The sequence below is a fragment of the Sapajus apella genome, unplaced genomic scaffold, assembly GCF_009761245.1.
Source record: "Sapajus apella isolate SASKATOON/1434 unplaced genomic scaffold, GSC_monkey_1.0 scaffold46, whole genome shotgun sequence".
NCBI lineage: Eukaryota > Metazoa > Chordata > Mammalia > Primates > Cebidae > Sapajus > Sapajus apella.
The window spans coordinates 10350524-10372068 of NW_022436986.1; the positions used below are offsets into that span (position 1 = coordinate 10350524).

Genomic DNA, 21545 nt, shown 5'->3' on the forward strand with positions numbered 1-21545 from the left:
GGACAACTCTTGGGACTTCACTCATAGTTACCATGGATTGAGTATTTATTATAGCAGTGTTTTGGCAAATAACATTGAACTGGGGGGTAGGGGGTGCCTAAGTATTCAAAAGTTCCATTTGGGCTAGTGGTGTGCTATAGGAACTTGAAACCTCTAACATTATTAAAATATATAAGAAAAAATATTTCACTGGAGCAGCTGTAGTTAGCTGCAAAACTGAATGCCAGCTACAAAAGATAGCAACAAGCAGTCAACCACCAGGAAGTAGTAAAACTGGGTAACAAAGGATTCAAAGTAAAATTAAGAGATTTCTAAAACAATATGGAAAGCTAGCATTCATTCAGGTACCTAATATAACTGTTTAAAAAAATAGGAAAAGCAAAATGATCTCCAAACAATTCTTGTCCCCAGTATAAAGGAGTAAACGTTAAATATATCACAAAAGTTTTTTATGCTTTTTTTCTTTTTTCTTTAAGTTCATTGTGGTGTCACTAAAAGAAGGTATGTTCAACAATGCAAACGTTCTTTTCAAAACCAAATTTGTGGATGGTGTTTCTACAGTAGCCAGATTTACTCAATGTCAAAATGGAAAGATTTCAAAGGAAGCAAAATCTAAGGCAAAAGCACCCAAAGGAGCACATATGGACATTTAAACTACAAATGTATTTCTTCACCTTGACCTGCTTTTTTAAACTTAAACTTTTAAGGACTTGAGATAGTTTATATAAAAATAATGTTGTTATGTTACTTAACCCATGTTTTCTCTTTATATAATCATTTATAAATGAGGATATATTCCCTCATCTCTTGTCTAATTATGGTCCAATTATTGCGGCTGTGATTGTATGCATATCATCAAATGTTTTTTTCTTATGCAGGTCCTTTATATATTAGGGATCCTGAGATACCTGATTCTGTATGTAAAAGCTAATATACAAAAAAGCAAATTAAATTACGTGATAAATGTAGCTGATTATCAGTGTTTAATTCATTTAATTCCTAAGGCAATATTAATGTGTTTTCTATTGTAATGAAGTCGTTCAGGTAAGGAAGAATTAAAGGGAACACATAGAAAGTTATTATGCATGCACGGAGCTTTGAGGTTAGTTCATTAAGGACCCCTGATTTAGACTGAGATGGAAAACAGGTCTTAAAAGATTTATTTTAATGGTATATGAATATCATGTTCCTGTATGCTTAATAATTGGTCTACAACTTTAATGTGTTTTGTTTTTTTTTTAAGCATTGTAAGTATTTTTAAATCGAAGCTGAGGAGGAGGTGGGTGGTGTGGTGCTGTCTCCTGTATGTTTATCTGAAGTCTATTAATATTTTCTAAGATTTTTGTCAGCCTTTTCATAATCCAATCATTAACAACCTATTGGTAAATGAGAATGTAGGAGCCAGTAGACTAAACCAAATTTGTTTCCTGAGCCTGACAAATATATAAATATAAATAAATCAATCCATCTCTTACAGCAGAATAATTCAAAAGTTGGATGATTATTTGTGTCTTCTGCTTTCCAGTTTAAAGGGATGAAATTCCTTTAGTACTTAAAAGATGACACCAGCAAACATCATGAGAATACTATCTATATAGTTCTTAGTATCTCTAGGTACATCACTAGAACATTGACTCCAAACTGAGTCATAAAAGCTCTAATGTGATGTAATCTGATCTTCTGTATGTGATTTTGGCCTCACATCTCTTCCTGATTTTTGAGTCTTATTTCCTTAGTATTATTATCATACTTTCTCTGGTATATGTTGTACTTCCTGGCCCTGGGCTTGACATTTCTCATCCTTCATTCTCCATACGTATATCAGAAAACATGCAGTAACTGATACTATGGGACACATTGGAAAGAACTGAATCTGGAATTAGTTCTGTCCACTGTGGAGGGGAGGGGAAATAATGCTGTAAATGTTGAGTTACAGAAAGTCCAATGTCACGTATAATAAAGTTTTTTTGTTTCCTTTCAAATGTATTGCAAACTGTGCCCAACAATTGTATCAATTCACACTGTCAACATTAAAGTATACCACAGTATACAAATTAGTCATTACTTGCTGTTAATTTTATTCTTGATTTAATAGTTATTAAGTGGTACTCCATTGCTGTTTTAGTCAATGTTTTAAAAATAATTTAGGAAATTGACTATTTTGACTGATGTACTAATTTCCTTTGCTACAAGTTTTCTGTGTGTATGCATTCTAATTTTTGTCTTGTATAACCTTGATCTTTGAAAATCCTCAAACATGTATTAAATGTTTGTGAGTAATGTTTTGTTTTTTTTTATTAGAGGGAAGACATTAAGGGGGTTGGAGACATTTGTTTCACACGTCTGCAGTAATATGAGTTAACTAGTATTTACCAAGCTTTTTCTGTACATTAGCTGCTGTTATCATTTGTATGTATTTTCATATTTGATCCTCAAAGTAATCTAGTAAGGCAGATAATATTGTTGTCAGCACTGTGTGAGGAATTGAGTTGAGTAGAAAAATTAGGAAACTTGCTCAGGGTGATAATACAGTGAGTGAGTGCCAGGGCCCATGTAAAGATCTTGCCTGTCTCCAGAACCTAAGATATACCACCTCACTGACTGCTTTAACATTTGTATTTGTTGTACAAAATAAATTTAAGAAAAATACTTGTATGAGAAGTATGTACAACATTAATGTTATCTTAAAGAAGAACCTCAACCACATGAATAGACGGTTCATTATGGTGGTGACAGTCTTGGCATTTCAAGTAAGCTCACAGCAAATGCAAAGCAAAGACATGAAATTTTCTCTTCCAATACGGTGGCATAATCTAAAGTCCAACATTCCCACAGATGGTAAATATATATTGTAGAAACAACTACCTGAGAACTCAGGAAACTGAAGAAAAACTAGAAAGATTTTGGATACGAAATGAAATTTGGAGGAAGAGACAGGCACAAGCTAAGGTTCATGTTTTTGACCTAAGTACCAGCTGTAGTCACCATGCAGCTGTAGGAAAGCTAAGGCTGCAGTGGAAAGCCTGAGGGTTTCTGGTCTGGAAAACTAAAGGATGGGATCTGGGATAACCACATCTTCCAGAGAGTGAAGGAGAAATCTCAGAAGGGATAACGAGAACCTGGAGAAAGAGGTCCCCAGATTGAGTAGATGACTTCAATCTAAGTAGATGGAGTTAGCCAAAGTAATTGGCTGCTGAACTATGAAGATACAGAACATATCAAAGACAAAGCCAGATACTAGTAAAAATAGTAAGGATAGATTTACATCAGTAACATACTCTTGCAATAAGAAGAGTCCAGTATGAACTGAACTCAACTTTGATTTGTATTGAGGTGACTGGGTGTCTTAAAGGGAGAATGAGGGAATAGAGAGGAAGATAAGTGGGGGCTTAGTAGAGTAAGGGATATAAACAGGAAAGGGAGTTGGCTGATGTGAAACCCATTTGGATTTGTTAACTGCCCCTAATGCCAAGCTAGGCTCTTACCCTCCCAGAGACTGGGACTCTACCTTCAAGTGTTGGTTAGAAGAAACAGTAAATTCTTAGCAACCTTGAGTTTTCTCAGGTAAGCACTTTCAGGAGGAGGATAAAGTCAATCTATGGATGTAGCCTTGAGCTGTTAGGAACTGCTAGTTTTTTTTTGGTTTTGTTTTTGTTTTTTTTTTTAATTTAGGCTCTGGGGTATAATGCAGGATTGTTGCATAGGTACATACATGGCAATATGGTTTGCTGCCCTCATCCCCCTGTCACCTATCTGGCATTTGTCCCCATGTTATCCCTCCCCACCTCCCTGCTGTCCCTCCCCTAGCTGGAACCACCTTAAACTTCATATGGAACCAAAAGAGAGCCCACATAGCCAAGACAATCCTAAGCAAAAAGAATAAAGCTGGAGGCATCACGCTACCTGACTTCAAACTACACTACAAGGCTACAGTAATCAAAACAGCATGGTACTGTTAGCAAAACAGAGATATAGACCAATGGAACAGAACAGAGGCTTCAGAGGCAACACCACACATCAACAAACAACTGATCTTTGACAAACCTGACAAAAGCAATGGGGAAAGGATTCCTGTTTAATAAATGGTGTTGGGATAACTGGCTAGCCATGTGCAGAGCAGAAACTGGACCTCTTCCTGACACCTTACACTAAAATTAACTCCACATGGATTAAAGACTTAAATATAAGACCTAATACCACAAAAACCCTAGAAGAAAACTAGGCAAAACCATTCAGGACATAGGCATAGGCAAGGACTTCATGACTAAAACACCAAAAGCATTGACAACAAAAGCCAAATTAGACAAATGGGACCTAAGTAAACTCCAAAGCTTCTGTACCGCAAAAGAAACAATCATTAGAGTGAACCAGCAACCAACAGAATGGGAAAAAAATTTTTGCAATCTACCCATCTGACAAAGGGCTAATATCCAGAATCTACAAAGAACTAAAACAGATTTACAAAAAGAAAGCAAACACATTCAAAAGTGGACGAAGGGCCGGGCGCGGTGGCTCACGCCTGTAATCCCAGCACTTTGGGAGGCTGAGGCGGGTGGATCACGAGGTCGAGAGATCGAGACCATCCTGGTCAACATGGTGAAACTCCGTCTCTACTAAAACTACAAAAAATTAGCTGGGCATGGTGGCGTGTGCCTGTAATCGCAGCTACTCAGGAGGCTGAGGCAGGAGAATTGCCTGAACCCAGGAGGCAGAGGTTGCGGTGAGCCGAGATTGCGCCATTGCACTCCAGCCTGGGTAACAAGAGCGAAACTCCGTCTCAAAAAAAAAAAAAAAAAGTGAATGAAGGATATGAACAGACACTTCTCAAAGAAAGATATATGAGGCCAATAAACATGAAAAAATCCTCATCATCACTGGTCATTAGAGAAATGCAAATCAAAACCATGCTGAGATACCATTTCACGCCAGTTAGAATGGCAATCATTAAAAAATCTGTAGACAGATGCTGGAGAGGATGCAGAGAAACAGGAACACTTTTACACTGTTGGTGCGAGTGTAAGTTAGTTCAACCATTGTGGAAGACAGTGTGGCGATTCTTCAAGGACCTAGAAATAGGAATTCGATTTGACCCAGCAATCCAAACTGCTAGTGTTTTTTCAGATCTTTACAAAGGTTTATTTAGCCCTAGAAAGGGCTCAGAGGCTCTTTATGAAACAGACAAGTAGTTTGCCATTTACCCTAATACAATTGAATTGTGATTTGGACCACTACCTGCAAGATGGTTCTCCAGGTGACTTTGGACCAATCCACTGCTCCCCCACTTCTCACTACTTGTCAAAAAGAACAGCCTGGCTATCTCGTCAGACAAATGACAACCAAGTGTAAAAAGATCTGTGTGTTTACAAAGAGTATGGCAAAAAGTTGCTACCTGGAAAGGACAAATACGTGTCCCCTGTGGATGCTGGGAATACCATAGCCACTTTTTAGGGGAACTTAAATTATGTTTTTGGATACCCCTGAAACTTTGCTCTGACAAGGAAACTGCTTTACTGCCCCCAAAGAACATGACAGCAGGCACACTCATGGAACACAATGGGCTTTCCATGCACCCTGTCATTCTCAAGCCAATAGAGCTGTTTAATGGAAAGCCAGCTCACAACTAGTGAAGAAAGGACATTAAGACAGCCTACTAGTAGGGTGGTACCACCTCATCTGAATAGGGCAGTAGGAACACAGAACACTGTGCTCCAGGGTAAGGGAACCACATGATTGCAGCACATGTTGAGAAACACTGAGCTTGGAGGAGGTAGATGTGGACCAGATGACTGCCTCTGCCTGTGAAATCAAAATTCCAGTGATCCTAGCCATTTTCTTTTTTTAGAGGGTACATCCTGTGGGTGGTTTGCAATTCAGGGTGCCACAGTACCCCCAAAAAGGTACCCCCAACTCTAATGTGGAGTCAATGCTTCCATCAGGTACCCCCACTATGGGATCCCTCAAGGGTGGAAAGGATCAAGGAATGCCAGAGTGCTAGAGTCCTTCTAATAGTGCAGGGACATCTGATCTTTCCATTTGGTTGGGCAATGTTGTCAGACATGTCATCGTTCAGGAAGTGACTTCCCTTCCTGGACTGGATGACAGGCTAAAATGTCTGGGGCAAGGAACAAGTGTTGTGCCACAGGATGTGGTAATGTTTATAGTATACAGAATGATGTTTTGATATTTGTATATATTGTGGAATGATTGCTACAATCAAGCTAATTAACAAATCATCTCCCATAGTTACCTTTTTATGTGTATGGTGAGAACATTTAAGATCTATTCTTCTGGCAGATCTTAAATATATAGCAAAGTGTTAGCTATAGTCACGATGCTGTACAATAGATCTCCAGAACTTATTCATCATACATAACTATTACTTCGTATTCTTTGATAAACATCTCCCCCACTTCCCCTGGTCCCCAGCCCTTGGCAATCACATTATACTCCCTATGAGTTTGACTTTTTCAGATTTTACATATGAGTGAGATCCTTCCAAGTTCAAGCGATTCTCCTGCCTCAGCCTCCTGAGTAGCTGGGACTAAAGGCACATGCCACCCTGCCCAGCTACTTTTTGTATTTTTTTTTTCAGTAGAGGTGGGGTTTCACCATATTGGCCAGGGTGGTCTTGAACTCCTGACCTCGTGATCTGCCAGCCTTGGCCTCCCAAAGTGCTGGGATTACAGGTGTGAGCCACTGCGCGCAACATTGGTCATGATTTTAATGTCTGTATTCATGAGAGGCACTGGCGTGGTTTTCTTTATTTCTACTTTGTTTCAGGATAATACTATCTTCATGAAATTGAATGAGAAATGTTCCCTCTATTTTCGGGAAGATTATGTAGAACAAGTGTTAATTCTTATTTAAATATTTGGTAGAATTCTGTGAAATAATCTGGCTCTGGAGATTGGAGGGTGGCAGTGGGTGGTAAAATTATTAGTAAAAATGTCCTTAGTAGTTATAGGACTACTTTATATCTTTTTTCTATTTTATATAGGATGAATTGCAATTTAGTTTCTTCTTTTTGAGGAATTACTGTCTTTCATCTCAACTGTCAAGTTTGTGTGTGGAGTTAATCATGGTATTCCCTTATTATTCTTTTGATGTATTCAGGTTCTCCAGTTATCCCTTGTTTCATTTTCAATATGATAATTTGTGTCTTTAACTTTTGTCAGTCTTGGTACATAAAAGTTTGTCTATCTGTTGTCTGTGTTATTAACCTTTTCAATGAACCAGTGTTTTGTTTCATTAACTTTCTCTTCTCATTTTCTGTTTTCAGTTCATTGATTTCTGCTCTTAGCTTAGTTACTTTCTTTTTTCTGCTTGCTTTGGACTTACTTTGATATTCCTTTTCTAGTTACTCATGAGGAAGCTTACATTATTAATTTGAGAACTCTAATTTTTTCTGATAAGCATGGAATGCTACAAACATCCCTATTAAGTAATCTTTCAGGATCATCTCACAGATTTTGTCATGTTCCATTTTCATTTTAAGTTCAAAATGTTTTCTAATTTACTTTCTTGAACATTTCTTCTTAAACTCATGGTTTTTTGGTGGAGTGTATTTTTTAACTTCCTTAAGACTTTCCAAGTATATTTTTCTTCTTGAATTCTATTTAACTTAAACTAGAATGATATTTAATTCTCATTTGGTCAGCGATCATACTTGGTATCATTTCAATTTTAAAAATTTAGAGAGAAACTGATAGACTTATATGCTTTTATTATAAAACAAAAAGCCACAAACTTAATGGCCTAAGGTTCTACTCTAACCTGTATTCTAGATAAGAACAAAGTCAACCCAAGTAAAAAGATGGAAATAATAAAGGACAGGAATCCATAATATATAAAACAATGGAGACAATGAAACCCACATCAAGTTCTCAACTGTCAACAAAATGTGTATATCCTTATCAATCAGGTAAACCAGAGAAATCACAAATCACTATCAGGAATGAAAGTAGAACAGCCACTGTGGATTAAAAAGATTACCTGGATTAAAAAGATACAAAATTATGACCATTTTTATGCCAATAAATTTGACAACTTAGACAAAATAGAAAAATTCTTTGAAAAATAAAACTAAAATTGACATAAGAATAGACAAAATCTGAATAGCCTCACATCTACTAATGAAACTGAAATTATTTCCACAAAGAAAACTCCAGTCCTACAACGAATACTCTAGGTTTCCCTCATAAATTTTACCACTTAAGGAAGAAATAACACCAATCTTATGCAAAGTCTTTCAGAAAACAGAAGGGGAGCAAACACTTTCCAGCTTTTTTGTAACTAGACTAGTATTGCTCTAATAATAAAACCTGACAAAGACATTACAAAATAAAAAAGGACAGTAATCCTCATGAATATAGGAACAAAATTCTTAAACTATTATCAAATTAAATCTAATGACATTATAAAAGATTAGCCATTACAAAGTTTTTTTTTTTTTTAACAGATGGTGCTGACAGCTTGATATTTACATGAAAAAAATGTCAACATTGACCCTTAACAACATGTACAAAAATAAAAATGGGTCATAGGCCCGGAAGTAAGTTCTAACACTTTCAGAAGAAAACATAGTGACCCTACATTGTGCAAAGATTTCTTAGGACAAAGAAGACACAAGAAAAAAATGGACTAATTGAACTTCATCAAAATTAAGTTGAAAAAAAATCTCTTCAAAACACCCTTAAGAAAATGAAAACACAAGCTACAGAATACGAGAAATTATTTACAATATATACACTTAGAATTGCATCCAAAATGTATAAAGAACCCTTCCTTGCAAACCACTTGTTGACATTTGCATGAATGGTCAACTGAGTGGTAGACTGAGTAAAACTGAAGACACCTTAGCATGCAAGATAGTGCAACGCACTGTGCTTGTAATGATTGTATTTCTCACTGCCACACATTTGAATTTTTTAATGGCACTTTCTGTCTGTAATACAGCTATAATAATCAATTTTTATTTTTTTCTGAGATGGAGTCTTGCTCCATTGCCAGGCTGGAGTGTAGTGGCGTGATCTTGGCTCACAGCAACCTTCATCTCCCGGGTTCAAGCGATTCCCCTGCCTCAGCCTCCTGAGTAGCTGTGAATACAGGCACATGCCACCACACCTAGCTAAGATTTTTTGCATTTTAGCAGAGAGGGGGTTTCACCATGTTGGCCAGGATGGTCTTTATCTCCTGACCTTGTGACCCACCCACCTCAGCCTCTCAAAATGCTGGGGTTACAGGCATGAGCCACTGCACCCAGCCAATGATTACTAATTTTTAATATCTCAACTTTCTGATTACATGTCTTGAATAATCTGTATGATGAAATGACAATTATATGTAAAGCACTTTTGCATAGCAAAACATAGTTATGTTACAGAAATGCAGTTGTTTTATTTGAAGTCTGATATAAATGCTTTTTTTTCCAAGGAATGCCATTTTTACTTGAACTGATGTCTTACAGACAAACTATGGTTATTTAGTTTATGGTATTCGCTGGCCATTTCTCAGAATTGAACAAAGTGAGCCTGTCATATAAACCTGACATATTTGTTGCCAATAATAAAATTGCAGCTTTCAAATGAAAATTAGAATTTTGGCAAACTTATATTCATCATTATTAGCTTGAGATATCTTAGTATTTCAAGACTTTTCTAATACAACTGGCAGAAATATTAACAAATGAAGTTTTTTTGATACTGTATTATGAAATGTGTTAACAAATTTGGAAATACGCATAATTCAGTGAATGGTATTTTTCAGTGGCCAATGTGTGATACTGCAAACTCATTATGTGGGTAAAATATTCAGTGTACAGGAATGATCAATGGTTTTAATATTACAGAGAACAAAAACTTTATTGATATGGTTTCAGATTCCACATTGCAACTAGATTTTAAGAAGCTATTGTCACATCATTAGTATTAAGGAAAAATATTCACGTTATTTGAAAAGACTTCAAAATGTTTCTCCCTTTCCCAACTTCCTCTTTGTTCTCAATTCTAGTTGAGTTACTCAGTTTGCCTAAAGTTATACAGCTAGAAAGGAGAAAAGCCAACGTTTGAATTCAGACTGTCTAGTTGATAAGCCCATACTCTTGTTATACCACTATAATGAATGGGAATACTCCTAAATTTATATCTGGAGCTGAGATAACATTTGGTTACCCCTTGCATAGAAATACAATATTCTGGCCAGGTGCGGTGGCTTATGCCTGTAATCCCTGCACTTTGGGAGGCTGAGACAGGTGGATCACCTGAGGTCAGGAGTTCAAGACTAGCCTGGCCAACATGATAAAATCCTGTCTCTACTAAAAATGCAAAACAGCCAGACGTGGTGGTGGGTGCCAGTAATCCCAGTTGCTTGTGAGGCTGAGGTAGGAGAATCACTTGAACCCGGGAGGCGGAGGTTGCAGTGAGCTGAGATCACACCACTGTACTCTAGCCTGGGCGACAAGAGCAAAACTCCGTCTCAAATACATACATACATACATACAATATTCTCTTGTTTCTTGTCATGCATGGGTGGGAGTGAGGAGAGACAGATTTAAATATATGGTAGAAAAAGATTTTGGTTTGGTCCTGAGACTCATGTAACTGGATCGTTTTATTCCAGTCTAGTGAGATAATGTGGCTACTAATGCCTAAATGTATGGCAGAATGGTAGCCATAAACTGTCCCTTCTCTTGCTACCAGTTAAAAACCTAAGTTTTCTTATATGCCTTGGGGACTCAAATGTTATCCTTTACAAGACAACTTTTTTTTATGTGGTTTCTCCCATAGGCTATATTACTTGACAGGCACAAAGAATCTTCTAAAATTCTTTCAAACCTCAAGGATCATTCTTTTTCTATGCTACATAGTAGTTCTAGACCACACTACTACCCTATTTAAACAGTTTGAAATTTAAGCTCTCTAATTACCTACTTTCTAGTGTTCCAGTCTGTCTCAACTTAATTGACTTTAAGAACTCAATATTCCACCCCGTCTGAACATTTGCCCCTCCCAAACAGTTCATTCCTTTGTCTCTGTCTTTGCTCCTGCTCTCCCCTCAATGTGGAACCATCACTCTATACCATTTCTGTCAGCAGTGTACTCATCCTGCAAGGTTCTGCTCAAACATCACCACTTCTGTGGATCTTTCTCTTCCCATTTCCTTCCATCAGGTATTTAGCAGAAATGACTTCATGACAGTGGTAACTGAACAGGTCTTAATTCTTCTAATAGTGTGTAAACTCTGTGCATCTTGTTAGCACCCACATTGCCTGTTCGATGCCTTAATCTCAAAGATTATTTGTTTAATTAATGAGTATAATGAATCAAGTTAGAGATGGAAGAATCCATGGTAATCATTTAGCTCATGTGCCACACTGTATGAATTAGCAGACTGACTAGTACGAGATTGTTTTATCCATATTCACGCTCCAAAAAGCTACTATTCGGATTTTTGCCATACAGCCATGCTTGTAATGAAATCTCACAGTAAAATATTGTAAGCAATGATTTTATGCTGGAAACATTTTTTTCTCTAAAGATTTTTTTTTTTTAATCAATAGTGGGTGGGTGCAGTGGCTCATGCCTGTAATCCCAGGACTTTGGGAGGCTGGGGCGGGTGGGATCACCTGAGGTCAAGAGTTTGAGACCAGCCTAGCCAACATGGTGAAATACCATCTCTACTAAAAAAAAAAAAAAAAAAAAATAGCTGGATATGGTGACAGACACCTGTACTCCCAGCTACCTGGGAGGCTGAGGCAGGAGAAACACTTGAACCCAGAAGACAGAGTTTGCAGTGAGCTGAGATCGCACCACTGCACTCCAGCCTGAGCAACAGGGTAAGACTCTGTCTCAAAAAAAAAAAAAAAAAAAATCAATACTATCAGCATTGCACCTATTACTTCCTATTCTATTTTTATATGTGGGAAAAGCATATGAATTGCCTGAGCTATTGTGTTTCAAGGTTGAAAGGTTTTAATTTTCACATCTTCCAACTTTAATCAAAGACAAATTTTTAAATCCTTTAGTAATTTAGTTATAGAAATCTATTATATTGCTAATTACTTAGAATTGAAAATTCCAGGCAGATGTTAATTTGAAGAAAAGGAAAAAGAAATCTAATGGAGGAGAAAAAGATTTTTATCTTGCGATTGCTTCTAGCTCAGCATAAGCAAGCAGGTATTAAACATATCCTGATTACCTCTGCCTTGTGGGATCAGCAAGACCACAGGTAATTTACTTTTATAAATAATTCCAATGTTTTAAGCCGTCTCTTCCACGGCCTCTCTCACATAATTTCTATTAGGACTAAATGAAGCAAAAATGCACTGTGCTGCCACTCCATGGCCCACGCTATCCCGGTGCCTTGCCACTGAACAATTTAGACTGAAAAATGTGGGTTCGGGGTAAAGAGGGAAAAGAAAGAAATCAAGGATACATTGACTGCACACAGTTTTCATCTATTATCTCCTTTTAACAACTCAGCAAAGTTGTCATTATTACTCTCATCGATAAGAAAACAGGCTCAGAGAAGTTAATTTACCTCCCCTCAACGGAGGTACAGCAGAATCAGAATTTGAATATATCTCTTCAATCCCAAGGTTCATGATTTTTCAACATGTATTTCTAAAATGCCATTTAATAATGTAAAAACGAAAGGAAACAAAAACTTCCTACACAGATTTACTTAAATATATAGGATCATAAACTTTGAAATGAACTCTTTTGCCTTCCATTCTTTTAAACTAAAATAACAAAAAATACACAATAACTACAAACAACCCTGAAAACAAAATTTAGCTCAACATCTAATTATGCAGATAAAGGGGTGAAATAAAGTTGCTGCATGGAGTGAGACTAAGATACTATCTACTACAGAGCAGATAACATATATTATGAACATGTCATGATTCATTTTTCCCACCACTTTTCTCAATGTAAACCACTGTAATCTTGTACAGTATGGTATTTTGTCATCACCTACTACGACAAAACCATGTACATACTAAGAACACTTCTGTTCTTTAACGGCCCAATTGCATTAAAGTACTCCTACTTCATGCTAAGGATACTGTTATATAAGTATAAAGGCACGCAGTGAAATCACTTGTATCAATACAAGTTATTTATTAAGATGAGCCTCAAACATGCCTATACTCATTTTTAAACTTATTAAATGAAAAAGCACAAAATTTTAAATATTTTAAATATTAAGACATTATAGATGTGAGAATGTATCCTAAGACCCCTCCCCAGAGGCCCTCAAACTGCTTGAAGACTGCACTGTAGCATATGAAACTGTACATGCTTTGTATACAGGATCATTATTCTCTGATGAAAGTTTCTTCCACAGTAACAGTTTCCTCAGAGAATTTTTACTAGTATTTCTCATCTGTGGCCTACTATACTTTGTGTAAAGCTTTTTCCCCATTGTCCCAAACAGTGACAGCTTCAGAACACCCTTCTTGACGCTGGGACTAAGAAAAGCTAGCTGGCATAGACCAGGAGGCCCTGCTGACTTGATCACTGTGTATCTACTGAAGGCTCAATATGTGGCTAAATCGGCCTCATCACAATGCCTCCTCCAGCCCCCCACAACACTCCATGTTATGATCTCTTGAAAAATTTCCCATGACCTTCAGAAGCCTCCCTCTGGCATCTCAGAATCTTACTCTTATTTATTTCTCAACACATGAAGTTTCCCTCTTCATTTACTTTCCTTCAAAATAGAAATGTCTTTAAAATGCTGGCTTATTCAAATGAAACACGTTTATTTTACAGAATTTAAATAATGCAAGTTAAAAACGGAAATCTCTCCTTAATCTAACCATCCTCTACAAATGTACACCCTTTAACAATTTACTGTTTAATATCTACAGCAAATATGTAATAGAAAATAGTAAATATATATTTATATAGCAATATGTGTGTATGTATATATATTACGCCTAAATATAATACTAGACAAAATGTTTTACAATAATAATGCTTGGTTTTACTTAATATATCACAGGCAAATTTCAAAAAAATATAAAAGAAAAGAAAAGCTAGTTGTAATAGCTCTTTCCATTTAGGCCTAGCTTAGAATTTCTCAAAGTCCTGCACAAATGCTAAATGTAATGTAATCTATTTATTGTGCCTTCTCTTTCATAATGTGCAAATGATAATATGATAATAGACTGCTAGCCAAATTAGAACACGGTAAATGTTCTTGCAGTTTCTTGACACATATAAGGTAGTAAAAAATGTTAAACTCTGTCACCACTAACATAAATCAAAATTATTCTACGCTATTTCAATTGTACATTTCCACTTATATTTTTATCATGTCTTTTGGATTAATTTGTCACCCCAACAAACCCAACTCCCTGGACTTGGAGAGTAGGCTTATTCTAGTATTTTCAGTTCCAAAATTAGTGCTTAGCACTTAGGAGTCTTTCCTATCAATCAGGAATTGCTGAATTAGTGAATTCTTGTTTATGTCACCTCACATATGATAATACATTCACATGAAACATTGTAATACCAAAAATTTTATTTTAGACTTCTCTATTTTTTAAATTATCTTCCTATTACCAACAAAATACAGGAAACATAGTAGGAAAGGATTGTATAAATTAAATCCTACCTCCACCCAACCGCGCACACACACATCTCCTAAAGAGCTTGTCTGATTTAACCCCATAATTATTTTCACTACGAGGCAATCTAAATTTAGGAATGTTAAGGAACTTCTTTAACTTATTTCTTTCAAGTATCAGATTTAATGGTACATCTACTAAGCCCTTGCTGCCAGATAGCATGAGATACTGCCTCTTTCCTACTTTTTCAGTATGTCAAGACCTCTCAGGATACTTACTATATTGTATTCTCTCCCTGTTATACCCCATGGAAATCCAGGAGGACAGGGAGAATGTTTAATGTGCTACTTTATTCTTAACACTTAGCATAGTACCTGACACAGAGGGATTAACAAATGTTTCTTTCTTCACTTGATACATAATGGTATACATATTTATGGACTACTACAGAGTGTGTAAAAATCAAGTCAAGGGATTTGGGGCATCCACTGCCTTTAGCACTTATCATATCTATGTTTTGTGAATGTTTCCAGTTACCTCTTCTAGCAAACAAGTACTTCTAAATGGAAAGTGTTAGACTTGTTAAAAAGCTTTTTTATTCATGAATTTACAATTGAAGAAATCTCAAGCACTTGGGCAAGAGGTAGAATTGATGGTTTTTCAGGATATCCATTACAGTACTTGTAACCAAATCACAAGTAGTCTATTTGTAAGACAGCTATAGGCATGATGGCTCTGATTATTAATACTTCTAGATGAAAGTGGAAAATGAATGAACCTTGACTGGTAGCAGAAGACAATGTCATTTCAGAGGAGAGAGAAGGACATGCATAAGGGATGAAAATATGAAACATTAAAGGTTGGGGAACTAAAAATATTTCTATATGCCTGGGTCATAGTTTGTGTAAATAGAATCAAGAAAAGAAGCTGGAAACGCTGTTCTACAACTAGATGGAGAAAAGCATTTGACTTTAAACTCTGTCTTTCTAACAAATCTGATTTGACTGGAAAATTAGAAGATCCTAAAACAAAGATCCTAAAACAATGATCAATCAGGAGAAAAGCAATTTGACAAAAATTTTTTTAATGTGGATGTGGAACTCTGATCTAACCTTGAGAATTTAGCACAATTGTAACAAGAGCAAAAGCCAGAGACATAATTAAAATTTTTCTAAATACAGAGAAAAATACTACAAAGGCAAATCCAAGATTTTCCCTGTATTTTAGACAAAATCAGTGGGAAAAGGAACCACACCGAAAACTATCTTGGCCTTCTGATTTCTTTTCTGTTTACAAAGCATTATCCATAGCTAAATATGCAAACTGATATATTCAAACTCAAATTCAAAATGTAAAAATTGTCAATTCACTCATTTTTCAGTTGCAGGCACACAGTGAACATCTGCTACAATTTTTGCTGCCTCCTGCTTTGTCCAACTTATGGATACCAGAGCAGACCTAACTCAGAACCTAGGATGGTAATAAAGTTTGGCCTATACTCGATGCTTGAAACTTAGAGCCTGGGTAACTGTGTCAGAACTAGCATTTCTCTTTGAGGCTCCTCTCATTCTTTCATCCATGCCTCAGGTGCTTTTCTCTTTTCTTCTCTCTTGAACCTCCCCACTCAAGTCTTGCTGACTACAAACCTAATGTTTATATTTTTTCATGGTCTTCTTTTTAAAAACTTTTATTAGAGATGGGGTGGTCTCACCATTTTACCTAGGCTGGTCTCGAACCTCTGAACTCAAGAGATCCTCTTGCCTCAGCCTCCTGAGTAGCTGAGACTATAGATTTGCAGCACTGCAGGCGTCTTTTGGTTTTGAATCACTTGCCCACCCTTGTAGGTCTTTTGTTAGTATTTCTGTAGGACAGTTTTCTCCTAAAACTGCAATTTCTTTTCTGAAACCCTGTTTCTACCCTACTCCTAGGTCCAGCCTTCATTCCCAGAACTATAGCCCAAGCTAAGCCCTTGACCTTCTGCTTCATCTGAGAAAAGAATTTGGACTCTTATATTTTCAGCTAAAAATATTCTAGTGAGCAACTTAAGTCATTTATTTTCTCTGAAAGGAAATAAAAAGTTTGGAAGAGTAATACCAAACGAATCTAAGTAGGCATAATTACTTCCAAATACTTTAAATAACGATGACTTCCAACATTTCACAGGAAACATTATCAAATAATCCAGATAAAAAGATATGTTGCACAGTAAGTTAAAAAGTGTAGCAACTGTCACAAATGAAAGCATTTCTTAGCACTGAATTTTTTAAAGTGAAAAACAACAGTTTAGTGTGTTGGTACAAAAGCCTGTTTGAGCCATGTGCAGTTTGTGACAAATTCTGCTGAAACTACAATTAGTAATCTTCATGTTTTCATATATATTTTTCCCTTAAAACAAATGGTCATAGATTTCATAGATTTTCAGTTCTAGTTTTTAACTTCTCACCCAAATTGCCATTCTTATTCCAAATTTCTTTCTGCAATGAAAGCACACAATTTCAAGTGGTTGTGTGTGTGTGTGTGTGTGTGTAGACATAAAAGAACATTACCAATGAGAGAAAAATAAGTGTAGACTGGTGTGTTATACACACACACACACATATATATGCTGCATGTATGTAATTATATATATAATTATATGTATATAATTCAGTGTTAAAAGATTTCAATATAAATTTTTCTTACTTTTGACTGGTGCAATTCAGAATACAAAATAAGTAGACAGCAACTATATGGAGAGGTATCAGCATCACTTTGTCACTTTGTAGATCATGTGTTTTAAATAATATGAGGCAAGCTATATGTTGACTACTGCTACTCACCATTTCCTTAAAAAAGAAATGCATTGGCTGGGGGTGGTGGCTCACACCTGTAATCCCATCACTTTGGGAGGCTGAGGTGGGGGGATCACAAGATCAAGAGATCGAGACCATCCTGGCTAATGTGGTGAAACCCCGTCTCTACTAAAAACACAAAAACTAGCTGGGCATGGTGCTGCATGCCTGTAGACCCAGCTACTTGGGAGGCTGAGGCAGGAGAATCTCCTGAATCCAAGATGTGGAAGTTGCAGTGAGCTGAGGTCATGCCACTGTACCTCAGCCTGGTGACAGAGCCAGATTCTGTCTCAAAAAAGAAAAACAAAAAACAGAAAAAGAAATGCATCAAACAACATATAGCTTTTGCATTACATGCCTATGGAACAAAGTTATAAAGTACTAATAAAATTAATAAAATTTTAGAATTACACCATGGTATTCTTTTTCTTTTCAAGCTTTCAGTTACCTCATTATAATTAATTAATTTATTTATTTGAGACAGAGTCTTGTTCTGTTGCTTAGGCTGGGGTGCAGTGGCCCCATCTCAGCTCACTGTAACCTCTGCCTCCTTGATTCAGGCCATTCTTGTGCCTCAGCCTCCCAAGTAGCTGGGATTACAGGCATACACCACCACACACAGCTAAGTTTTCTATTTTTAGTAGAGACAGGGTTTCTCCATGTTGATCAGGCTGGTCTCGAACTCCTGATCTCAGGTGATCCACCCTCGCCTCGGCCTCCCAAAGTGCTGGGATTACAGGAGTAAGCCACCGCACCCAGCCTATTTTAAATATTTTTAAATTCTATTATAAATAACGTGTGCCTAGGCATGGCAAAGAAATTCAGAATTTACATTTTATACCTATAAAAAAAATTATTCCTCCCACTATCCACTCACGTTTCTATTTCCAGAGTAACCCTTTTAGATCATTTCTATTTTAATCGTTTCTAATTAACATTACCAATTTCCTCTTTCCATTGTGTCAGTACCATAAAGCTATTTGAGTATATTTATTTTTGATTGAGGAGATTATGGAAGAGACCTTCCTATTTAACTGTCTTTGAGCAGAAATTCCATCATGCATTCTACTGCTTATTTGCATTCTCCATAGTGTAATAGACCTATCCCTGCTATGTAGTAGAGTTCTCCAGTGGACTTCTCACAACCTACATATGACAAATCAACTTTAGCCTAAAACAAGATTTATATTGGAATGACATATAAAATTATTCCACACTTATCTTTCTCTCATTGGTAATTTTTTTTATGTCTATAACTCTTACTGTAAATATATTAGGTTGGTACAAAAGTAATTGCATTTTTTGCCATTACTGTTTTTTTTTTTTTTTTTTGAGATGGAGTCTGGTTCTGTTGCCCAGGCTGGGGTGCAGTGGCATGACCTTGGCTCACTGAAACTTTCACCTCCCAGGTTCAAGGATTCTCATGCCTCAGCCTCCTGAGTAGCTGGGACTACAGGTGTGCATCACCACACCTGACTAATTTTTGTATTTTTAGTAGAGATGGAGTTTCATCATGTTGGCCAGGCTGGTCTCGAACTTCTGATCTCAAGTGATCTGCCTACCACAGCTTCCCAAAGTGTTGAGAATACAAGTGTGAGCCACCACACCTGGCCAGGTTTTGCTGTTACCCTCAATGACATAAACCACAATTACTTTTGCACCAATGTAACAGAACACTAGCTTGTTTCTGATGCCATTCAATTATTTTTATAAAATAATTCAAGGCAACATTTTGTCAGATTTTATGCTGCTTCTCACATGTCTAGTTATTTAAGTTTCATCAATCAGCAGCATCGTTTTATATAGTTTGAAAAGTAGATGAGACTCTGTTTAGACAATATTGAATCAATTTTGGCATGGTCCACTCACCTATCTCGCTCCCCTCTGGACAAAAAGAAAATTATACCCTAAGGGGGAAACAAACTCTTGGCCCCAAATGCCTTACAAAGATTTTCTTGGTGAACCACAAACCTGCATGTTTCATTATTTCTTATTGCTTTTAGGAAAACACTACGTATAAGTATTTGTTTTACCATGTAGAGTTTTAAAAGGTTAAATAAAGCTTAAAAACAGTATGCAAAAATGTGAAATCACTTATAGAACAGTGGGTATTCTGAGTGTTCTTTTACATTCAAATAATTCAGTCATGTTATTGTCATAGTAGTATATTTTATGTTTTTTAAAAATAATGTTTATAAGCATAACTTGTTAAGAAGTTTAGAAACAACCAAAGTTTGTATCTGAATGATATGCTGGGACACCAAGGACATTTGGTGAAAAAGTTGATTCAACTCAAGAAATCTAGTGAGTATAGAACATTTCCCTACTTGAACTACCTGGCTCTGTCCTGTTTCCAGATCAGCCAAGTCTGAACTGATTAGACACATTTATGTCAGTATATTAGCTATCCATCTGAACGTAAGAGAGGAAGATTCTAACGGAATATTGTATATAAAGTTCTTCTGCATGCTGCATATAAAATAGAAAGAATGAAGTACTTAAATGCAGAGATAAATGCACTTTAAGTATTTTAATATATTAAATACACAAAATGCAGAGATAAATACACTGTAAGTATTTTAATATATTAAATACACAAAAATTCAGAATTAGGCTTTTCCTTTTTCTGTTTATGAAACAAGATAAATTTTATGAAAAGAGAAAGATATGATTAAACCACACAATAGCCTAAAGTCAAATAATGATAAGAGCAGACAAATGCAAAGGAAACTGCATAGGAAAATTCATCATAATACTAAAAAGCAGATAGAATTAAAATTTACATTAGAAGTAGTTCAGTCTGAAAAATCAAATCAATATTATGAAAACAAACATAAAGTACTATTTCAGTTACAGAAAAAAAGAAAAAAATTAAAATTAAAAGTTAAAAATACTTCTAACTGAGAGTTCAGCTAAAAGATACCTAATACACAATAATTAGTTCTTGAACAATAGTCAAGAACAAAGAGACTAGATAAAAACAAAGATGTAGGAAATAATATTTTCCTAAGGTGAAGAAAGGCTCGACTTCAAAAGGTCTTTTTGAGGATTTTTAATGCTTAATGGAGAGAAAAACACAAATTCTTTAAATATATATATACACACACATAACATGGATACATAGAAACACATGTATATGTATATATATAAATACATATACAAATTAAATTGTTTATACACATGCACTTTAAACTGTAAATAAAGAATCTCATAAGATTTTTGGCAAAAATGCCTAACAGAAGACAAAAATTCTGACTGGTCTCTGGTTATCTCCTTCATGATATTATATAGCAGAAGATATTTGAATAGAATCTACATGAGAAAAACTCATAATTTCTATATTCAACCAAATTTGCTAATAATGTGAGAATGCAACAGGATGTCACTCCCAATCATGCAAAGCTTCAATAAAAAGTATCATCCACACAGTCTCCATGAGAAAAACAAACCCCAAAAGAACTCAAAGCAATAGTTCAGCTGCTCAATGGATATATCAAAATGTAGAATCCAATAGAGAAGTTGCAGTTTAAAAAGTTTAACGGTGACCACTGAAATCAATATTTAAAAAATTTTTAAAGATTATAAAATAATGTAAATGTAAAAATTAATTATTGAAAGAAAGCAATCAATAGATTTTGAGATGTACCGGGCCAACAAATCCAGCATAATGGGCAGAACCAATCTTTGAGATGTGCCAAAATGTCATACTTTCGTTAGGAAATGTTTGGATATTGCAGAGAGAGAGGCTTTCATACTGTTTCCATAAATATACACTAAGAAAGTACTAATGTTCTATTTGTCCATATGAAACGGGATCAAGCGAGTAGCTAACAATTTGTAGTTCACATTTGTGCAGTATTCACTATTAGACACTTTTTCCCCCCTTGAGGCAGAGTTTTGCTCTTGTTGCCCAGGCTGGAGTACAATGGCGCGATCTCGGCTCACTGCAACCTCCACCTCCTGAATTCAAGTGATTCTCCTGCTTCAGCCTCCTAAGTAGCTGGGAGTACAGGCACGTGCCACCACACCCAGCTAATTTTGTATTTTTAGTAGAGATGGGGTTTCTCCATGTTGGCCAGGCTGGTTTCAAACTCCTGACCTCAGGCGATCCATATACCTTGATCTCCCAAAGTGCTAGG

At 36.1% G+C, this 21545-nt stretch overlaps 1 protein-coding gene across 3 annotated transcripts in view; it reads left to right on the top strand.

Annotated features, from left to right (window-relative positions):
- SMC2 (structural maintenance of chromosomes 2) overlaps window positions 1–2655 on the top strand; it is a 44841-nt gene extending 42186 nt beyond the window's left edge. For all 3 annotated transcript variants that reach the window (XM_032240233.1, XM_032240232.1, XM_032240234.1), the window contains exon 25: window positions 477–2655. In XM_032240233.1, the coding sequence (XP_032096124.1) occupies window positions 477–653 (177 nt within the window). In that variant the 3' untranslated portion in view covers window positions 654–2655. The remainder of the gene's footprint in view (window positions 1–476) is intronic.
- Window positions 2656–21545: the final 18890 nt, after the last annotated feature.